The 22,508-nt window shown below is 43.8% G+C and overlaps 1 protein-coding gene across 4 annotated transcripts in view; it reads left to right on the top strand.

The window, feature by feature from the left end:
• Positions 1-22,508, top strand: part of zc3h3 (zinc finger CCCH-type containing 3) — a 343,469-nt gene that overhangs the window by 12,902 nt on the left and 308,059 nt on the right. For all 4 annotated transcript variants that reach the window (XR_010975023.1, XM_068031413.1, XM_068031412.1 and 1 more), the window contains exon 3: positions 2,203-2,399. Coding sequence is in view for 3 of the 4 variants with exons in the window: in XM_068031413.1 (XP_067887514.1) it covers positions 2,203-2,399 (197 nt within the window). In the remaining variant the exon portion in view is untranslated. The remainder of the gene's footprint in view (positions 1-2,202; positions 2,400-22,508) is intronic.

Below are 22,508 nucleotides of genomic sequence, written 5' to 3'. Positions count from 1 at the left end.
CTCCACCACACGGAATGTGACTTGAGCCCATGTCCTGACTGAGGTGAGAATACTACCTTTATGCCAAGTTGACATTTAAGGTCATTCTCCTATTACTTCATATTTTATTTGCTTTTTAAATTGCTGCTTCGCAATGTTTTGACATTTTAAGGGCACAGACTCCTAAGAACTTTTGGCTGTTTCACCTTTGGAGATTTTGACACTTTGTCCAGTAGAAATCACTGGCTGACCACAGATATTGCTATGGCAACATGGTTTTAGCTGCATGCATTAATTTTAGTAGAAAATGTCTTGCATGTAAATGTATTTTGTGTATATTTACTGACCAAACATCGACCATTATTCAGTAACCAAGGAAGTAAAGCATTCACAAGAAAGAACACTCACACATACTGCTTTTTAAACATGCATATAACGTGTAAATAGGAGTATTGAGATCACATGCCCTAGGATGGCGTCTATAAATTTTATTTACTAATCAAAAATGCAGTTAGTCACATCTGGCACTATGATAGAGTATGGATATTGCTTATTTTCTCATAGACTTCATGTGCCATGGTAAGCTTTGCTTGTCACGGTGAAGCTCACATGTAAATTGTTGTCCAGTTCATTTTGCCGGCCCCATAGTTGCCTCTTCTAGGTCGGTGCAACTGTGTTGCTACTCTTGTGACCACAGCATACAATGTTGATTGGTGGTTAATCCCACAACTCAATCATGGTAGGCACTGAACCCTAGATATCGAACCTTCCAGCAGCTGTCGTCCCACAACTGAGTTTCCTCATTTAGCTATATGGACAGCGAGAACAATCTGCAGCTGTATAGCACCTTTAAATGTCATGAACTGTCACAAGGCATTTCACAAATTTGCCTAGGAAAACTGACATTGAGTTAGGAAGGTAGTTGGAGTTTGGAGATAATGGAAGGTGCGAGCAGCAAGGGGAGTGATGGAATAGTTGCGTCTGGAGATGATGGAGGGATTCAGCAGAGAAGCTGGATATGGCTGGAGGCAGAAGATATTGTGGAGATGGAAGTAAGCGGGCTTGGTGATGTAAAGGTTGTGGGGTTTACAGCTCAGCTCAACATCAAACAGAACGATAAGATTGCAAATGACCTGGAGGAAGGTGCTGGAGTCAGAAATGAAAGCATTATGACATCAGCTTGCAGTTAAAGCACCTTTAACATAGTAAAACATTCTAATGTGCTTCACAGAATGTAATCAGAGAAAAACTAACACCAAGCCAGAGAAGGGGATACTAGGATGGGAAACTAAAAGCTTTGTTAAATACCTTTTAAAGATGTTTTAAGGAGCATCTTAAATGAGGAAAGGAAGGCGAAGAGGTTTAGGGAGAGAATTCCAGAGCTTAAGGCCTAGAGGCTGAAGACTTGGCTGTCAATGGTGGGGCAAAGGGAGGAGGGAACACACAAGAGGCCAGAGTGGGAGGAACATATTTCTTGAAGGAATGTGGGAGGTTACAGAAATAGGAATATGAAAATAAGGACAGAATGTATAACTGTAAAATGAGGACTGAATTTGTTTGCATGCCCTGGGGCACCGCCTACTAACCTTGCTTCGTCTAAAGACTTTACTTGACTCCGTGTATGCATCACCATTGGATGTTGAATAGTATCTTAAACCAGGCAATGCTGGCAATGTACATTCAGCTTCTAAATGACCCTTGAATGATCTCACCCCAGTTCTTCTCTTCTGGATGCTGACTTGCTGTCTATTTCTAACATTTTGTCTGTTTGTCAGATCCTCTTTCAGATTTTACGAACATACGAATTAGGAGCATGAGTAGGCCACTCTGCCCCTCGAGCCTGCTCCACTATTCAACAAGATCATGGCTGATCTGATTGTAACCTCAACTTCATATTTCCACTTACCGCCGATAACCTTTCACCCCTTGCTTATCAAAAAATCTATTTTCAGCATTTGCATTTTTTTTCTTTTGACCTCTGGTGAGGTACGTTGCCTTTTGTCTCTGACTGCATTGTTGTACCTCCAGATTTCTGCTGAATTGTAGGTAGCTCACATCTTCCAGGTAGTGAGTGAGACTGCTGAAGGGTCTTGTGATGGAAGCAGGGAGATTTTCAGTCTATACTGGATTGGAATCTTGTATCCACAGGTGAAGGAATTGTGGTTAATGGACTGCATGCCATCTCTACAGAGCATTTATGGTTATGCCATTTCTTTTTGCAAGCTCACCGACCGAGAGGAAGATCAGCCTTAGTGGACAGTCAGTGGTAAAAAATCGGTACTTGCTCATCAAGAAGAGCCCTACGCATGGGAAATCCTCCCCGACTCTGAAAAGGACACCCGGGAAAGGACTCGTGCAAATCAGTAAACACCGACTGCGGAGGCTGCCATCATCAGGACTACATGGAACTACAAAGCAAGGTAGGGCACTGATACCTTATTGAAGGGTCTCTTCGATAGTTTGGCTGTGATAGATATTCAACGTGGGTCCTTGGAACGGCAGTGGTGAATTGCACAAATGTCACTTTAAAAAAAAAGTTGCCATTTCGGGTGTGATGTAGAGTAGAAATATTTCTCAGGCAGTGATATTGCTTTGACGCGTGCCTGATTTTGGAAAGTTCTCTGTATGCGTTCATTATAAATTGATGAGAGGAATAAAAGTAAAAACCAGTGCAGCAGTTGAATGCAAGTTGAAATGAGGCGCAACCCTTCCTATACTCCTGTTAGGCAGGATATTACTGTATATGTAATGTGCTGCATGAGAGTTTTATACTAATGAGTGGTTGCAGTTTCTGTGTGCAGTTTGAGAGTAGCCATTTATGGCCTGCAGTGATTGTCTAAAAAGGACAGAATCCTATCTAAATCTTCAAGGCATGTTGATGCTATAACTAACTGGGCCCCAGTTACACTTACTAATCTAAGTTAGGGGTAGTGTGAGGTCGCAATAGAGTTGGCTTTTGTGCCTGTGGAGTAGCGAAGAGGATCAGAGGAAGGGTTTCTGCTCCAGATGACTATCTAGTGACCTCTGCTAGAGATGCACAAGGGTGGACAGAATCAGAAACAGACGATGAAAGAACACAAATAAAAGCAAAATACTGCGGATGCTGGAAATCTGAAACAAAAACAAGAAATGCTGGAATCACTCAGCAGGTCTGGCAGCATCTGTGGAAAGAGAAGCAGAGTTAACGTTTCGGGTCAGTTCCGAAGAAGGGTCACTGACCTGAAACGTTAACTCTGCTTCTCTTTCCACAGATGCTGCCAGACCTGCTGAGTGATTCCAGCATTTCTTGTTTTTGTTGTGATGAAAGAACACAGTCTATTTAATTCACCTTGTACCATCTTGTTAGTCACATAATACAATGACAATGGAGTTGTTGATTAAGTATAGCTATCAGTCTCTATCAGTTAGACTGCAATAGTTGCAGACATGAGGTGAGGAAAACCCCTATGGTGGAAAGCTTTGGGAACCAGAGGTCAAGGCACCAATTCCTCCCAAGCTTGTTATAATTACCACTTGTTATGTTCCAGTGATATTCCAGCACAATTAAACTTAGTGTGTTTAAGACTTGGGTTTATTTTTAGAAAGATATGTGAACTTAGTTGCTTGGTATTGCCCTGATCTGATTTTTGTGTGTGTATATATATAAATGTATTTGCAGAGGTTAATTTGTATGTGCAGTGGATATTTCTTCTGTTGGGTACATGCAGCATCTTGTGCAATAACAGTTGGATTAGCCTTTGTTCCACATGTTGAACTGATTATTTCAGTGATTAGATTATTTCATTAGATTTGATGCAAGCTACATACCTCTGTTAATACATAAGAATTTAAATTCTTTATTGATCAGGAGTATTGATGTATCTCTTTCTTTGCTTCAGGATGTGCTGACTGGCAATACTGACTGAGCAAGTGAAATGTTATTTGCAATAATGTCAGGCATCTTGAGGTTTTCTTTCCCCCCTGTTCTCAAGATGTGGGTGATATTGGCTACATCACATTTATTGTCCATCCCTTAACCCTTTGTTGGAATGATGACCTGCCTTCTTGTGAGTGTTTAGTGCAGTAATTGTGGTACTGGTTATGTAACCCAGAGTTCATGAGTTAAAATTGCACCATGGGATGTTGTAAAAGTGAATTCAGTAAATTTGATGATCTGGGGCTTCATTATTATAAAAAGAAGTGGGACAGGGTCCTTCAGAGAAGGAAATCTGTTATCACTGCTTGGCCTGGCCTACACACAACTCTCATCCACATTACTTGGTAGACTCTGCAATGACCTAGCAAGCCAATCAGTCAAATGGAATAAAAACAAAAAGTGCTGGAAATACTCAGCAAGTCTGGCAGCATCTGTGGAGAGAAAAGCAGAATTAACGTTTCAGGTCAGTGACCTTTCATCAATTATATATAAGACAATTCAACACAAGACATCATAATCTTATAGTTCCAACATTCATTTCATGAATTACAGGGTGATAAAGGGCTTTATGCAGTATGGATATATTTATATTTTCTGGGCACTTCATTTATATTTAACAGTGCATGGATGTCATCACCTATTTGGGAACACCTTAAGTAATTTTTATTTAGTAAACTGGGAGAACTAGGCTTGTGTCCCCAAAATCTTTTGAATTATACAGGGTAGGATTCTTCAAATTTACTAAATATTTTACCAGAATGAACCCATCTTTAATTCTGCTTAAATATTGTAGTTGTTACATATTCATTGGGTGCCTGACATATTGAGCCTGATTTTGCAGAGGCCGGGGGTGGGGGGAGGGGGGAGTGTGGCGATGGGGGAGGTTGACGGCGAACTGTCGGTGTTCTCTGTCATTACCTCTCTGAAACTGAGCGCAACTTCAGGATGTTGGGCATGCGCATATTAGCTCAGAAATCCTTAAGTTACAGTATGTCACTTAGTGCTCCGACAGTGCTTCTTACCCCAGAGCCAGCAATCATGGAATCAGTGAGAACTTCAACTTTCCCACTCCCACATTGCTGTTAGAAACCCAATAAAAATTTACACCTTGTTCAATCAGGTATAACTGGGTTTTTAACGGTGATGTGATTAATAAGATTTGATCAACAACAGAGCTTGCCCTGAAAAAATAATTTTGCAATTGTGAAGTGCTGTTAAATGATTAATTAGATCTTTTAAGCTACGTTTTTAAAATAATTTTTAAAGTTTTTTTTTCAGAATATTTTATCTTCTCCATGCCCCCCCCCATATGCATGTCCCAATCTTTAATTAGTTCTATGTTTTAAAAAAAAAGATTGTTTTTCAGTGCTTTTAGTTTCCTGTTTGGGTGGCTATGAATATCCTTGAACAGATTCACTGCTTGGACAGCCTGATGACATCACTCTAGCTCCATACTGGGAATGCCCAGTAAAGAACTCTGCATGATGATAGAGGTGAAATTTTCACCAGAGGGACTTACTTCGAGCACCCTTGCTTTGCAGCTGACTGCAAACCCCAGGCCATTGGCTCCAAATCACCTCAAAGCTGGTTCCATTGCTGTATCATTTGCTTACATTCTCCTGCCTTCTTTCTGGTCACACACTGCACTTCTGTCGTTGGTGTCCTTGTATTTATAAACAGCTTGTATTTATATAGTGTCTTTAACTTAATAAAAATCCCAAGGCACTTCACAGGAGTATTATCAAGCAAACTTTGACACCGAGCCACAAAAGGACATATTAGGGCAGAGTTAGGCTTTAAGTAGTGTCTTAAAGGACAAAAGAGAGGCAGAGAGGTTTAGGGAGGGGATTCCAGAGCTTAGGCTTCTGGCACTGGCCACCAGTGGTGGAGCGGTTGAAAAATTGGGAATGATCAAGAGACCAGAATTGGAGGAGTGCAGATATCTGAGGCTTGTGCAGCTAAAGGAGATTAGAGATGGGGAGAGGCAAGGCCATGGAGGGATGGTGAAACAAAGATGAGAATTTTAAAGTCGAGGCGTTGCTTAACTAGGAGCCAACGTAGATCATCAAGCACAGGGTGATGGTTGAATGAGATTTGGTGCAAGTCAGAACACAAGCTGTGTTTTGGATGACTTAAAGTTTGCGGAGCGAAAAATGTGAGAGGTCGACAGTGCAATTGTAATATCTAGAGGTAACAAAGATATCATCGTTAGCCACAGGTGAGGTACCAGATGACTGGAGAGTAGCTAATGTGCCTTTATTTAAGAAGGGCAGCAGGGATAAGCCAGGGAACTACAGGCCAGTGAGCCTTATTTCAGTGGTGGGAAAGTTATTGGAAGGGATTCTGAGAGACAGGATTTATATGCATTTGGAAAGGCATGGTCTGATTAGGGATAGTCAGCATAGCTTTGTGAGTGGGAAATCATGTCTCACGAATTTGATTGAGTTTTTTGAGGAGGTGATCAAGAGGATTGACGAGGGCAGGGCGCTGGACGTTGTCTACATGGACTTTAGCAAGGCCTTTGACAAGGTCCTGCATGGTAGGCCGGTCCAGAAGGTTCGAACACATGGGATCCAGGGTGAGCTAGCCAATTGGATACAAAATTGGCTTGGTGATAGGAGGCAGAGGGTGGTAGCGGAGGGTTGTTTTTCAGATTGGAGGCCGGTGACCAGTGGTGTGCCGCAGGGATCGGTGCTGGGCCCTCTGTTGTTTTTCATGTATATTAATGACTTGGATGTGAACGTAGGGGGCATGATTAGTAAATTTGCAGATGACACCAAAATTGGTGGTATAGTGGACAGTGAAGAAGGTTGTCTAAGGTTACAACAGGATATAGATCAACTGGGAAAGTGGGCAAGGGAGTGGCAAATGGAATTTAACGCAGACAAGTGCGAAGTGATTCATTTTGGGAAGTTACACCAGGGCAGGACATATACAGTGAATGGCAGGGCCCTGGGGAGTGTTGTTGAGCAGAGAGACCTTGGGGTGTAAGTACATAGTTCTCTAAAAGTGGCAACACAGGTAGACAGGGTGGTGAAGAAGGCGTATGGCATGCTTGCCTTAATTGGCCGAGGCATTGAGTACAGGAGTTGGGACGTCATGTTATTGTTGTACATAATGTTGGTTAGACCGCATTTGGAGTACTATGTGCAGTTCTGGTTGCCGCACTACAGGAAAGATGTGACTAAGCTAGAGAGGGTGCAGAAAAGATTCACAAGGATGTTGCCTGGTTTGGAGGGCTTGAGTTATAAAGAGAGATTGGATAGGTTGGGTCTGTTTTCCCTGGAGCGAAGGAGGCTGAGAGGGAGCATGATAGAGGTATATAAAATTGAGAGGCATAGATAGGGTAGATAGCCAGAGTCTGTTTCCCATGGTAGGGGTGACTTAAACTAGAGGGCATAGATTTAAGGTGAGAGGGAGGAGGTTTAAAGGGGATCAAAGGGGTAGATTTTTCACACAAAGAATAGTGGATATCTGGAATGAGCTGCCAGAGGAGGTGGTGGAGGTAGGAACAGTAGCAACATTTAAGAGGTATTTGGACAGGTACTTGAATGAGCAAGGCAGAGGGATATGGAATTAATGTAGGCAGGTGGGATTAGTATCAATAGGCATTATGGTCGGCATGGACGCGGTGGGCCGAAGGGCCTGTTTCTATGCTGTGTGACTCTAAAGGCATGGATGAGGGCTTCAGCAATAGCTGAACTGAGCATGGACAGAGTCGGCCAAATTATAGAGTTGGAAATTAGGCGGTCTTAATGATGGCGTGGCTAGGTGGTCAAAGCTCATCTCGGGGTCAAATATGACATGAAGGTTGCGAACAGTTTGATTCAGCCTCAGACAGGAAGGGGATGGAGTCAGAGCTAGGGAACGGAGTTTTTGGCAGGGACTGAAGACAATGGCTTCAGTCCTCCTAATATTAAACTAGAGGGAATTTCTGCTTACCCAGTCTGACAATTTAGCGAAGAGGAGGGGTTGAGAGATGATGGTGAGGTAGAGCTGGGTGTTATCATACATGTGGAAACTGAGGCTATGTTTTCAGATGATGATGCCAAGGGGTAAAATATTGATGAGAAATCGGAGGAAGCCAAGGCTAGATATTTGGGGGACACCAGAGGTAATACTCTGTCTATGATTAGATAGATAAGAATGGAACCAGATGAGTGCAATCCCACCAAGATGATGGTGGAAAGGTGTTGGAGGATGGTGTGGTCAACCACATCAAAGGCTGAGAAGGATAAGGAGGGTTAGCTTACCTTTATCATGGTCGCAGCGGATATCATTTGTGACTTTAGTAAGCCGTTTTGATATGGCAGCCAGGACAGAAACCTGATTGGATGTGGATTTGGGAGGTGACAACACGTCAAAGACTTTGGAGAGGAAAGAGAATTTGGAGATGGGGCAGTAGTTTGCAAGGATGGAGGCATCTATGGTTTTTTTTGAGGAGAGTTGAGGGTCACAGATTTGAAGGAGAGTGACAACACCTGAAGAGAGAGAACCGTTGACATTATCAGCTAACATGGAAACCAGAAAGGGAATTTTGGTGGTCAGTTTAGTTGGAGTAGGGTCGAGGAAGCAGGAAGTGGGTCACATGGACAAAATGAACTTGGAGAGGAGATGAGGGGAGATGGAGAAAATAAAGAATGATGCGAGTTGCTCGCACTTTCCTACGCAACAGTTGCATACACATTTTGCTGTGTTGACTAAATATTAGCCAACACAACACAGATCAGTGATCAAACCTGAAACTCGTCTGTTCAGTACAGCTCAGTACCACATTGGGCATTATATTGACTACCTGAGCCACCAGAGGAAGAATTTAATAAAACATTATTTGTTTAAAGGTTAAGATGAGGATGGGGAGTGAATTTGCCACATGATTAATCTTGTTTTGGAGAAATTCTCTAAGGTGCACTTGTATTCATTTTGCCTAATAATAATTCCATTGTTTGGCGTGGGAGGGTGGGTGGTTACTGTGTTGAATGAATGTGCTAAGAATTGAAAGAATGCTTGTTAATCATAGGAAGCTGCTGAAAAATAACAAGCAGCAACTGTCCAGTAGGGGACAGCATTGCTTTCTTGTTCTGCAATCCTCCCAGCTTCTAATTGATTGCCCAATTTTCTCTTTATGTGAAAGGAGACAGATATCAAGTAATTTGCAGCAATAACGTGCTCGCACTTGGCCTGCTCTATTCCCGTGTTCATTTCCGATTGCAGATGAAACGCTAATATATAATTATCCTTGCAAATTGGATTGCTTTAAATAAAGAGAAGTGTTTGGTCGAGAGGGATGATCCCATTTCCTTGAGTTACTGCGAACTGTAATTGCGGCATTCAATCAATTTGCAGCATTAGAAATTCCATCACTATCAACATCAAGCCTCATTCCTTTTGATAGCTAAAAGCCATGCCATTTCTTCACTTCTCCTCTTCTCTCTCTTTTTAAACAGCTGAATTAATCAGGCTAGATTTAAACATTTGCTCACACGAAGAGGTCAGGGCTGGTAGTATATTGTCTTACAGATAACGGTTAATGAAAAGGAAATTAAATTACTAATAACCACCTTGGAGTATTAAAATGCTAAAATTGACTATTTCCATAGAGTTAATTTAGTGGGATGTGCTCGTGTTTCTGTTCCAGTTTAGAGATACAGCACTGAAACAGGCCCTTCGGCCCACCGAGTCTGTGCCGACCATCAACCACCCACTTATACTAATCCTACATTAATCCCATATTCCTACCACATCCCCACCTGTCCCTATATTTTCCCTACCACCTACCTATACTAGGGGCAATTTCTAATGGCCAATTTACCTATCAACCTGCAAGTTTTTTGGCATGTGGGAGGAAACCGGAGCACCCGGAGGAAACCCACGCAGACACAGGGAGAACTTGCAAACTCCACACAGGCAGTACCCGGAATTGAACCCGGGCCGCCGGAGCTGTGAGGCTGCGGTGCTAACCACTGCGCCACTGTGCCGCCCTATATTAATATATTAATATCAATTTTCAGCAGCTTCCTATGATTAACAAGCATTCTATATTAATATCAATATGCTTCATAGCATATAGACATATTTCTCAGTATTATTGGTCAATATCTCTTTTTCTCTGTGGTACTGCTGCATTGCTAGTCTGTTTTGTGTAGCACACAGGCCATACTATCATTGTTTGTCAAGGGCCTTGATCCCAACTTTGCTTGAGGACTGCCCTTTGGACGCGCTGCGTGATATAGCCGTGCAACTGTATTTCACGTGGATTCTGTGTCACTGACCGCTCCCATAAGCAGACCTCGCATTCCATACAAAGTGTTCCTTCACTTATCTAAATAAATCAGAGTGAGATTCCTTGCCACTCTTGCTGGAAGATGCAAAATGCTGCCACCTGATTCTAACCTTGACAGGGAGAATTTGTATTTCTGCATTGCAAATGTACTTAATTGGCTATAATGCACTTTGACACGTCCTGAGGTCACGAAAGGCGCGATATAAATGAAATCCGAAAGATGGCATCTCTGACCGTGCACCATTCCCTCCATGTTGCTATGAAGTGTTGGCCTAGGTTATGTATTCAGGTGTCTGGAGCGGGGCTTGAGCCCACAACCTTCCGACTCCGAAGTGAAAGTGCTATCTGCCACTAAGCTGTGGCTGATTCTTTTGGCCAGCAGACTGAATATGCACTCTTATTAGAATGAAACTTGGGCTAAGATGACAGCCATTGAACAAGTAAATGGACAAACTTGACTATACTTCAATGTATCAGAACAACAAGGGTGGTTCTTCCTGAGCTACTTTCAACATAAAACCAAATCCTGAAAATAGTTCTTTATTTCTTGTGTGGTGAAATCGCTGCAAAATCGAAGCTGTCAATCAAAATCAACCAACTTCACAGAAACCATTATTAAGTCTACCTGCACCTCAGCCAAGGGTACAACTTGCAATCAATGAACATACAGTGTACTGCTGATTTCAGCAATGCTAAGTGAAAGCCAGGCATCCATTTCCACCCCCGCACCAATGGAAGCGGGAGGGAACTATAGAACCAATAATTATAATGCATTGTTATGTTTAAATAGAAAAAAAAATGCTGGAAGCACTCAGCAGGTCAGTCAGCATCCGTGGAGACAACAGATCACTTTGTTTCGGGTGTGGATCCTTTATCAGAATTATATTAGTAGGGCCTTCTACAGAAAACCAATAATTGTCTCTTAGTGATGACCCATTTCTTTGTCGGAGAGCAAAGCGCACTGATTTCCAGTTTGGTCAACATCCCACAGCTATAGAGATTGTGGATGGAATTTTATGGGCTGTGCAAGAGTGAATTTGGTGGTATGTGGGGTGATCTAATTAGGTGGGAAGTGCTTTATTGGATTCCCGATGGGATTTTTTGAGAAATTAAGTCAGCGATGGGTTTGTGGCATTCTAGGGCCCCCTAGCATGGTGGCGGGTTGCAGCTTTGCATTCTTTTAAATAACATGAATACTCATTACTCTAGGCATAGTTACAATTCAGTCCTCCCTTCCAGATTAGGTGTACGGCGAGTGCTATTCCCATGCCACCGGGTTCACAATTGTTTTACCGTGGCGTGCAGCAGTTAGATTTATGCAGTTGAGTCTCAGTTCTGTGCTGTTCTCTCGTTAACTCATCCGCAAAACTAATGCCAGCATTGGAATGGATGTTTGCCTCCAGGCTTGGCACCAGCAAGGGTGAATCTTCTCGAGATGGTGGCAAAGGCGGGGTGGGAGCTGCATGGAGGATCAGGGCAGGGTACTTGAGAAGGAAGGGTGGGGTTGATCGGGTGCATGGAGGAGCAGGGCGGGGTAGTTGGGGAGAGAAAGATGGGGTTGGTCAGGTGCATGGTGGAACAGGGCAGGGTGGAATGGAGGGTGTTGAATGGTTGCTGTAGATGCATATTGTCAGCTGCGGGGGTGGTGGCTGGATTATAGCATTATATTGTGAAGATATTTGCCAAGGGCCTAAAGGGATGGATGAGTGCTATCAACATCGGAGAGCTGTGGTGCAAATTGAGGGTACTGGCTAGCAGAGGGAATGTTCGCAGTCAATTGGGTGTTGTGAGAAACTTCTATTTTTTTTAAAAATATGTTTTTAAAGACTCGATTTGTATTGTGGAAATGGATTCATTTGGGAGCCTGAAGAAATGGTGGACTTTGTTTTTTTCACTGGGGTCATTGAAAGGACATTTGACTGAAAACACTTACTGGAAGAATCGAGGAGTGCTAAAAACCTGTACAGGAGATCACCTGCCCTAAGATAAATAAACAGGAACCTTGGACTAAGGGGAGATGTTTACAGAGAAATCACATATCAAGGTTTATGGAGGTCAAGAGGTTGACTTTCTGTTTGGGGTTTGGATTATTTTCAGTTCAGTTGGGGTGTGGACTGTTTGAAGACCGTTGGTATTTTGCCTGCCAAGAAAAAAAGTCACCTCCAACTCATCTTTCCTATACCTCTCTGAGACCCTGAGAAGTCTAGTGTGTCAGCTCCTTTTTCCTCTTGTCTTTGGAAAAACTCTGTGATTCAAGGGTGTGCTGGCTGAAACCCTTGTGCGACATTTCTCCTGGAAAGCCTACCAGATGATTTCTCGACATCTCCAGGAAGAACTGCTTATGAAAAGATCCCAGTGACCTGTCACTGTAAGCCCGGACACCAGACCAAAAGGGACAGCTGACATCCTTCCATATCTTTTTTTTCTTCAAGACTTAGCCAAGTATTTGACCAAAGTGTTCCTTTTTTTTTGTCATTTTCTTATAACAGATCTCTGAAGAGAATCTCTTTTTTATTCAGTGTGTGAGTTTGTATATGTGGGATTTTAAAAGGGAACTTTCATATTTCAATCTATGTGTTAATGCTTTGCTTCATTACTGGATAAGTCTTGTTTTATAATCTGATAATTTTGTTTATAAAAGAAACCTGGTTGGTGTAGTTTATTCAGGGATAAAGAGTAGAGCATGTGATTGACCGCATCGGTAACTGGGTAAATATTTAAATGTAGTGACCTATGGAGAAGTGGAACTAGAAAAGACAGTGCACTTCTTCCACTTCGGTTGTAACAGGGGACAAATGGATTCTGTCGGGAAGGTCAAAACTAATGAGTGGGTATTCGACAACTTCATATGGAGGGGAACAGGACTTGCCAACAATGGTCAAGTCGAAGTGAGGAGGTTCAAGGGTAAGAGTCGGCATGTTGATAGTAATGGGGTTAGGAACGAGAGAGGGGTGGCATGAATAAATTGATGATTACACTGTGCAAGGTAATGGGTGGAGGCTCAGTGGTAACGGAGGGAAGGGTAATGGTAACATTGGATGGGTCAATCTGGAGGTTTCCAGGAGGAGGTTGGAAGCTGGAGAGACTTGCCCTGAACTCCACGCGCACCACTTTCTCAACAATAATGGAAACCATGTGGCCACAAGAGTGGGAGGAGACAAATGATAATGGGTGTGTCTTCTACCTGGTTGCAGTTTGAAGGCAGAGATAAGGGAATTGTTCATTGCCTCGATAGTTCAGCTCACTGGAAACAGAGGGCTGAATTACCACGCTCTGCTTATTTATTGTTCAGAAAAGCTGCAGCAACATGGGTTTCATACACCCACTTTGTCTAGTACCATGAGAAGAAAATCAAATGGAGAGACTAAGGAGGGCTCTTTACCCTCAATTCATGATGCCTGAGTGGCAGCAACAGGCAGAACAGTAAGGTGAGAATGCTCTGAATGATAACATCCAGGAATGGCCTTATCGAAGATGGGCATTGGCATGTCATCGCATCCTCAGGACAAGGACAAATTACCTACAAATGTCAGAGAGGCAATACCAGAGACGCCCAAGGATGTCACGTGAAATAGTCACAGGTATTGGTAGGATTCTGTGGCATGATCTGCTTTGGTGGGGATCCCATGCCAGTTGCCCTCCAGGTGACTGCCGCATTCAATTTTTTTGCTAGTGGGTCCTTCTAGGGATCCACAGGCAACATATGTGGCATCTCTCAGTCTGCGACCCACAGGTGCTTCAAAGAGGTGACCAGTGCCCTTTTTCGATGTACTAATGATGTCATCTACTTACCTGTAGAGGAGGACGGCTAGGCATCAAGGTCTGCAGCCTTCGGCGGCATCTTAAGGTTCCCTCAGGTGCAAGGGGTGATCACCTGTACTCGTGGCCATAAGAGATCCCTGGAACCAGCCTGCTGTCTTTGTGAATCGCGAAGGCTTCCACTCTTTAAACGTTCTTCTGGAGAAGAATCATGCATGTTTGTGCACGTTTCCCAGGGAGGTGTTATGACTTGTACGTTTTGAGGAACTCCCAGCTGCTAGCAGCTTTCGCGGAACCAGCTGAAGTAAACGGCTGGATCCTGGGTGACCAGGGTTGCCCCCTTCGTACATGGTTGATAACTCCAGAGTGTCATCCCCAAAGTACTGCTGAAGGGAGGTACAATGTTGCTCACGCGTCCATCAGAGCCATCATTGAGCACATCATTGGCATGTGGAAAATGCGATTCCTCTGTTGACGGGTCTGGAGGGGCTCTTCAGTAAGCGCCACAGAGGGTGTCACGAATAATCTTTGTCTACTATGCCTTGCACAATCTTGCAATTGGACGTGGCAACATTCTGCAGGCAGAGGAACACCAGTCCTCAAATGAGGATGACGGGTGAGGAGGAGGACAGCAATGCTAATGATGCAGTCATCCATATGAGGGCCATGGAGAGGCATGCAAGGGACATCGGGGAGAAACTAATTTATGCACATTTCAGCCAGCAATAAGCTACATCAAGGAATGTGAGGAGGAGAATTCCTTTTTACCTGAGATCGCTGCAAACTTAACGAAGTGTTGCTGCACTTTCATGTGATTGGCATTTAAAATTATCTATGGACTTCGGTGAATGTGACTACACACCACTGCATGCAGCATTAAGTTATGCCTTCAGAAAAACAAAAGTAAGGCAATACGGTAGTGGAAAAAGTTCATAAATAGGAAAACAACCATTAACCATCATTGAAATTTGAGTCTTTAGTCTTCAATGAGAAATGGACACTGAAAATTTCCTGAGATGCTTTGTAGACTCTATGCGTTCCTGCCATAGACCTCCAAAAGTCATCTTGGTTTCCATCCGCCCATTACCCCGACATTAGCAGCTGAGGTGGAGTCATTCTGCTCAGTGTGCTTCCCTATTGCTGTGGATGACAGTGGGGAGGAATGGGGCCTTGATGGCTCCATCCTGTTGGGGGTCTGCAGCAATGGTGCTTGAGTATGCGCCAGTGTGCTCGCTTGCTGAAGGTAAGGGGGTCAATGACAGGGTTTGGTGGGGGGAGGTGGTGGGAGGATGAGACGCTGCCTACCCTGAGAGTGTCCTGAGAGGAGGGCACCCAGGGCAGCTGGTACGTGCTCCTCCTCCATCAGTGTGCACAATGGCACCTGCCTATCTCTCTGAGGGGAAGGAACACCTGGAGGGAGGTCTAGATTCCTTGTCCCCCTCTCGCTTACATTTCTGCTGCATGGAGCCCATAGCAACAGCGATGGAGTGCGGGTCAGATCGCATATGGCTCAAGTGCTCGACCAGATTCTCCATGGAACTTGCCAAACTCTTGACTGAGGAAGCCATACATTCATATGCCTGCGACATGGCAGACATCATGGCTTGTATGCTGTCCTCCATGGCACACATAAAGCCACGCATGACCTCGGGCATCTCTAACATATTTCCCACATGACTTTGGTGCACATCCACCAGACAAGCCAAAAGACTTGCAGGTTGGTAGGTAAATTGGCCATTATAAATTGCCCCTAGTGTAGGTAGGTGGTAGGGAAATATAGGGACAGGTGGGGATGTGGTAGGAATATGGGATCAGTGTAGGATTAGTATAAATGGGTGGTTGATGGTCGGCACAGACTCGGTGGGCCGAAGGGCCTGTTTCAGTGCTGTATCTCTAAACTAAGCTTCTTGTAGCAACAAAAAGAGGATCATCATGAACGTGGGGCTGAGCAGGGGCCTGGTCCCCAGCAGTCCTCCGATTGTCAGGGGACCCGGCTGGCACATGCTTCCTCAGCCGCTGGGACGTATCTCTGTCGTGACCATCAGTTTGTGACCCAGATTCTAATCTTAAACCTCCCGCGGGCCATGTGGATGTATCTGCGATGGTGGAGGTGGGAGAAGAGGCAGGCGACAGTGCTCCCTCTGGGACATCGGCTTCTTCGTCCTCCCTAGAGGACGTTCTGGCGTTCCACGTATCAAGTGAGGACACAAACAGAGGCACTGGAAGCATCTGATGCTCATGAGTTCACACAGTTTCCTTTAGTGTTCACATATGGCCGCAAGAGTGGAGATGACACTTCATCGTTGAGCCTTGTGGATTCTGCTTCGCCATCTCTGCTCACCCTGCCTCTCTCCTATCTTGCCATCGTCACCACCTCTTCCTCAGCTCTGGTCAGCACCTTGATGTCAGGGTCTCCTCCCGTTTTAGCACACTCACTGGTTGTGGCTGTGTTTATCCTGCAGGAGACAGTGCAGTTGAATAACATGGCAAAAGATGCATCTCAACCATTGCATACATGCATCAACATCGCTCATTCTGCAGTGGTTTTCACAAGACACATCCAATTACGTAAACAATGCCAATCTTCATCTTGGCACAAAATCATTTAGTGACTGGCACCAAGGCTGCTCACGCATTCCACTGCAATCTTTGTGTAACCTCTGCCTTTAAAGACACGGAGCCAGGGAGGAAAACAATGGAGCTGCTTCGCCAAGACCACTTATTCTCGCCGATCTGAGCAAGTCATTAATGCACTTTCAACACTTCACCCAACTCTTGCATGTCACCCCACAGTTTGAGACCTCCTGTGTTACCTCCATCCAGGCTGCCTTGGTGAGGGCGGGGAGGGTCTTTGCACTCACTGTGCAGGGAAGAGGATCTCCCACCTTTCCCTGACAGCCTGGAAGAGAACTTGCAGGGAGGCATCATTGAACCATGGGGCTGGTCTCTGCCTACTGGCTGACATCTGATTCATTTTTGCTGCAGGGAAAATAAATGATGTGAAGTTAGTGGTGATTTTCACAAAATAAGGGAGGCAAAAAAATTTTAAATCAAGTAAAAGCCTCAATTTAAGATAATCTGAAGATACTTACATGAAAGGAAGGCTGATGATCCTTGAGGCTGCAAGTGCAGAATGTTTTATATCTGTGGCGATCATGGTGCTTGGGCCAGTGATGACGGGTTCCACCAATGAAAGACTGCCCCTGCTGCCTGATCCCACGTGCCCTCTGTGCCTGTCGCTGCATGGCTCATTTGCATATAAAATTGCGTGCAAGATGGGAAATGCGGCGGAATCAGAAGTTATGCCAACTTCCAGCCCCGTCGTCGGGAGTGCTGCGGGGCTCTTAAAATAATGGCCTGTGTATGGTGCAACAAGTCTATTGAGAGGCAGAAGTGAACGAGAAAGCAGACTGCCAGGGAATTCTGGGTCTTATAACGAACATCACTGTTTTAGATTGATGCTGTTAAAACAGATCTGTGCCTTTTTCGCTCTCACCTCCCTTGCTACCTTTTACTGTGTTTTCCTTGGAAATGGAAAGCGGAGGCTGGCTGATCTGTGCACCTGCCCGGGAGAGATCTTAATGCTACCAAGTTAAGCTGGAAGATTTCTGTTCTGCTCTCTGTTTGCATAATACTGCCTCTGACAACTGACTGAAATTTAACAGAGGTTGGGCAGCTGAGCAAGTTTTATTGGCGGGTTCTCTTAACCGAACGTCTTACTGGTTGAGCCATTAGCGGTGAGCCGCAGCAGCTATCTGAATGCCAGATTGCCAACTTCTTATAGCTTCCTATCAGTTCCTGATAGAAGTGCTCAAAATGTTGAGGGGCCTGGACAGAGTAGATGGGGAGAAACTATTCCCATCGGCAGAAGGATCGAAAACCAGAGTGTCGCAATTTAGGGTGATTGGCAAAAGAAGCAACGGCGACATGAAAATCTTTTTTATGCAGCAAGTGGTTAGGATCTGGATTGAACTGCCTGAGAGAATGGTGGAGGCAGATTCAAATGTCTCTTTCAAAAGAGAATTGGGTAATTATTTGAAGAGAAAACATTTGCAGGGCTATGGGGAAAGGCAGGGGTGTGGGACTAGGTGAGTTGCTCTTGCAGAGAGCCGGATGGACACGAAGGGGGAAGTGGCCTCCTTCTGTTCTGTAACCATTCTGTGATTCAATGAGTCTTTGGCATTGTGGTGCATTTTGACTGCAAATTTTCAAGTTCAGTCTTCCTTTGCAGTGGTTGAAATCTGCTTTCCCTTATACTGTGAGTTTTATTTTCCTTGACCTTTCCAACATGCTTCAAATTAATAAAGTTTTAATTCTGTGTAAATTATTAGTTCAGCAGTGGCAGAGGTAGCAGCAGGTGCTGTGCTGTGGCTTCTCAATTCTGACTGCATTCTATGTTGCCGATCTGATTGGATGAAATACGGTCCCATATCGTGGCAATTCATTCAGTCCAGTCACTCAGTCCATTTTCATTTTGCTATTACCTTAGTGCAGTGGTCGTACTCTCTTCCAATGAATAGTGAATCTGTCTGCACCTGTTTTATAGTATAACATGTTGCATAAATCCTGACCCGTCTCCTGTTCAGTCTGCCAGTTGGAGGGCACTATTAGGGAGTGAAGTTCAGCTTCTCTACTGTCCATGACAAGGTAGCTCCATATTACATGAGTTTGAGGAAGCCTTGTTGTGGGATTTTCTGTATTGCTTTTTCTGAGTTAAAGATGGTACATGTACATTGTTGTAGTTCCATGCTATCATCACTCACCAGAACCATTCTCCAGTGTAGTTACTGCACATCAGAGTAATGTAAACTGCAATATAGGGCTCACTCACTATCACACTGTAACATGTACAATATAATGCATGCTAAAGCGCTTTGAGTACCAAACTAACACAATAAGAATCTGGATAAATGCCATATTGTAGGCCACAATATGATTTAAGCTGCGTGACTCTGCCCTGGACATTGTGGGGAAATGGCTGACCTATTCTCAGTGTCTCTACAGTTTCCAAGGCTGGGCTTCAGAACGTGGCACGTGATGCCAAAGGGCCATGACCTTGCGGTCTCCAGCCCAATGACGGACTGATTTGCCTCATTTCCTGAAAAGCCCACAGAACTTCTCTATGCGTGAAGAATGGATAAAGTAGCTTGCCTAGATTGCAAGACGAATCTTGGCACGGGTTCTTGACTATAAAAATGGGACAATCCTATTCAGTTTCAGTAAGTTTTTAGTTTAGTTAGCAAACTAAAAATAAATTCATGTGAGAAAAATAAAAGCTTTTCTTTTTTAATAATTTGAAGGCTTTGTAAAGGGTTGGGAAGAACTTAAACCTCTAAACTGGTTAAATGCCCAAAGCACGGTTTGTATCTCTGCACCCTGGTATGTAATCTACCAGTGGATGGTAATTGAAACAGTACTAGTTAACTTACCTGTCACTTATAGTACAGATGAAATGAGGCCCCTTGTGCTTGTTCCAAAGGCCATTCAAGAACACATTGTGCTGTTTGAAAAAGACCAGAGAATTCTGCTAGTGTTCTGGGAAACACTTTCGCCTTAAACTAGCACCACCAAAAATAACTGAGCCGACTGTCCATCTTGTGGCTGATTGCAGGATCTCTCTGTGTGCGACTTGACTACAGTGTTTGTCTACAGGTCAGCAGTCACTGCACGTAAAAATAATTAATTCCGAAATGCTTTCAAGATTGCTAAGAGAAGTTACAAGAGACAATGTATTTGGTGTAGGGGTGTTTCTGTTTCTCAGCATTCCCTTGCAAGATATCATCATGGTGACATACAGAGAATCATGAAATTCACCCTATGAACACACTGTCTGAAAGGGTGGTGGAAATAGATTTAATAGTAACTTTCAGTTAGATATATACTTGAAAAGGAAAATTTTAAAGGACTATGGCGAAAGAGTGGGACTAATTAGAAAGTTCTTTCAAAGAGCAGGCACAGACACGGTGGGCTGAATGGCCTCCTCCTGTGCCATAAGATGCTATTAATTTGGGCATGTGTCAGTCTTTGTCTAATTCCTGTCACAGTACAGTCAAAACAAAACCATGCCCTTCACTTTGACTTGTGTGTCCCATGTTTGTATGGCAGGTTGAGAGATAGTGGGTGCCAAACCAGCTTATTTTAAAATGAGTTCCGTAAACTGTACAGTCTGTCATTCTGTAAATATATCCACAAATCTGTGCATGCAAGCATGTATGTACACTGGAGTTTAGAGAATGAGAGTTGATCACATTGACACATACAAGATTGAAAGGGATTGACAGAGTAAATGCTGAGGGGCTGTTTTTCCTGGCTAGAGAGTCTGGAACTAGGAGCCATAGTTTCAGGCTAAGGGGTCAACTATTTAGGACTAAGATGAGAAAGTTCTTCACTCAAAAAAGGTTGTGAATCATTGGAATTCTCTAACTCAGAGGGCTGTGGAAGCTCAATTATTGAGTATGTTCAAGGCTGACATCGATAGATTTTTGGACTATAAGGAAATCAAAGGACACAGGAGTCAGGTGAGAAACTGGAATTGAGGTTGACTATCAGCCATTATCTTATTGAATAAAGCAGACTCAAATGATTCTATGGACTACTCCTATTTCTTATTCTCTTATGTCCTCGTATATATGTTTGGAACGGATGCTTCAGGACTTCGTCATTTCATTTGGGCCCTTTTTTTTAATGTTCGTCCTAGGGGTGTGGGCGACACCTGCAAAGCTGCGTTAGTTGGCATTAAGAGTCAGCCAAGAAGCATGGGCCTGGAGTCGCATGTAAGCCAGAGCAGATCTGGGTGGCAGTTTCCCTTCTCTGAAGGACATTAGCGAACCAATTGAGTTTTGTGATGACAATTACAGTAACCTTTGTAATTTTCTTTGGTGCCAACCCACAAATTAACAAGCTTAATTAATTCAATTTCCTGACTTGCCTCTGGATTGCTAGTCAAGTACTTAAGGCTACTGTACCCAATTGAACAAGCCAAGCCCACAGAGCTTGAGTTGTTGGAGGTGTCACAGTCCTGTTTATGTGTAGGCATGGTGCAATAAGCACATAAGGAAGCAGCAGCTCACATTTCAGTCCCGCTTGCTTTTTTCCCCCCAATGATTCCACAGTCAGGAGCTTTAAAAATGCTGGGAGTAAGAAAGGACATTTGACCCAACAGGAATGTCACTTTTTTTGACTACGAACCTATGTTTATTGGTATTTGTGCAAAGGAAGCAAGCAGTCCAACCCCTGGCTGCTGGCAGTTGTGCACAGAAATGTGTGTCTGTTGTCACTTTGACTTTCCATCTCTTGCATTTGGGGGAGATGCCCATCAGCTTAGTTGAGGTAAGGATAATTGCCATTAGCCTATTGTGGTTTGAGCCCATGCCCTGTGGTGTGTTGTCTTATCAGCTGTTAGGCCACTTCATTGCCTTTACTTTCTGAGAGGCTAAATGAAGGCGACCATTATGGGAATTTTTAAATCAATCTATAAGTAGGTCAGAAATGAGGAAATCAACCTGTAAAATGGAATTTGAATAATGGATAGCTGATGTAGTGGCAGTCTACATTAAAAGTATCAAATGTGTATTTGCCACTGACTGGGCAGTACTATCCCCTCTTGTGTATGATTAATTGTTTACAAGGTGCCATGTGCTGTATTTCCTGTGGTGGTCATTACACCAAAGCGTACCTTGATCTATCAAAGTTTTAGCTTGGCCACAGTCCACTGCATAAAGTTTGGCTGGAGGCAGTTACAAGATGGGGAGGGGTAAGGCCATGAAGGTATTTAAAACAAAGATAAGAATTTTAAAATCAAGACGTTCCTTGACCAGGAGTCAATGTAAGTCAGTGAGCACAGGGGTGATGGGTGAATGGGACTTAGTGCGAGTTATGTAGCACATTTAACCTAGAACAAGGCACTTCATCGAGGCGTAGCCCAAAATACAATGGATGCAGAGCCATAGGAGATATTAGAAAAGAAAAAATTGCATTTATGTAGCACCTTTCACATCCTCAGGAGGTCCCAAAGTGCTTTACAGCTTTTTTGCACTTTATTTTGACTATTGTGATGTAGGAAATGCAGCAGCCCATTTGCAAACTGCAGATCTCACAGCAGCAATGTGAAAATGACCAGATAGTCTCTCTTTAGTGATAATGGTTAATGGATAAATATTGGCCAGGACATTGGGGAGAACTCCCGTGCTGCTCTTCGAAATAATTCCACGGGATCTCTTCAATCTCCTGAGAGGGCAGACAAGGCCTCAGTTTAATCTCTCATCCAAAAGCTTGGTTGAAAAGGTTGGTTTTAAGGAGGAGTAGGAAAGGAAAAGGCAGAGGGGTTTAGGGAATTCTGGAGTGTATCTGAAAGCAGAGATGGCAATGGTGGGGCAAAAGGATGCCAGAGGCATAGGAATAGAAAGTTTGGGAGTGTAAGACTGGAAGAAGTTACAATAATAGAGAGAGCCAAGCCCATGATTTTTTAAAAATTCGTTTGTGGGATGTGGGCGTCGCTGGCCAGGCCAGCATTTATTGCCCATCCCCAATTGCCTTTGAGAAGGTGGTGGTGAGCTGCCTTCTTGAATCGCT

This window comes from Heterodontus francisci, chromosome 5 (genome assembly GCF_036365525.1).
Source record: "Heterodontus francisci isolate sHetFra1 chromosome 5, sHetFra1.hap1, whole genome shotgun sequence".
Taxonomy (NCBI): Eukaryota; Metazoa; Chordata; class Chondrichthyes; order Heterodontiformes; family Heterodontidae; genus Heterodontus; species Heterodontus francisci.
This window is presented reverse-complemented; position numbering and strand designations above follow the sequence as displayed.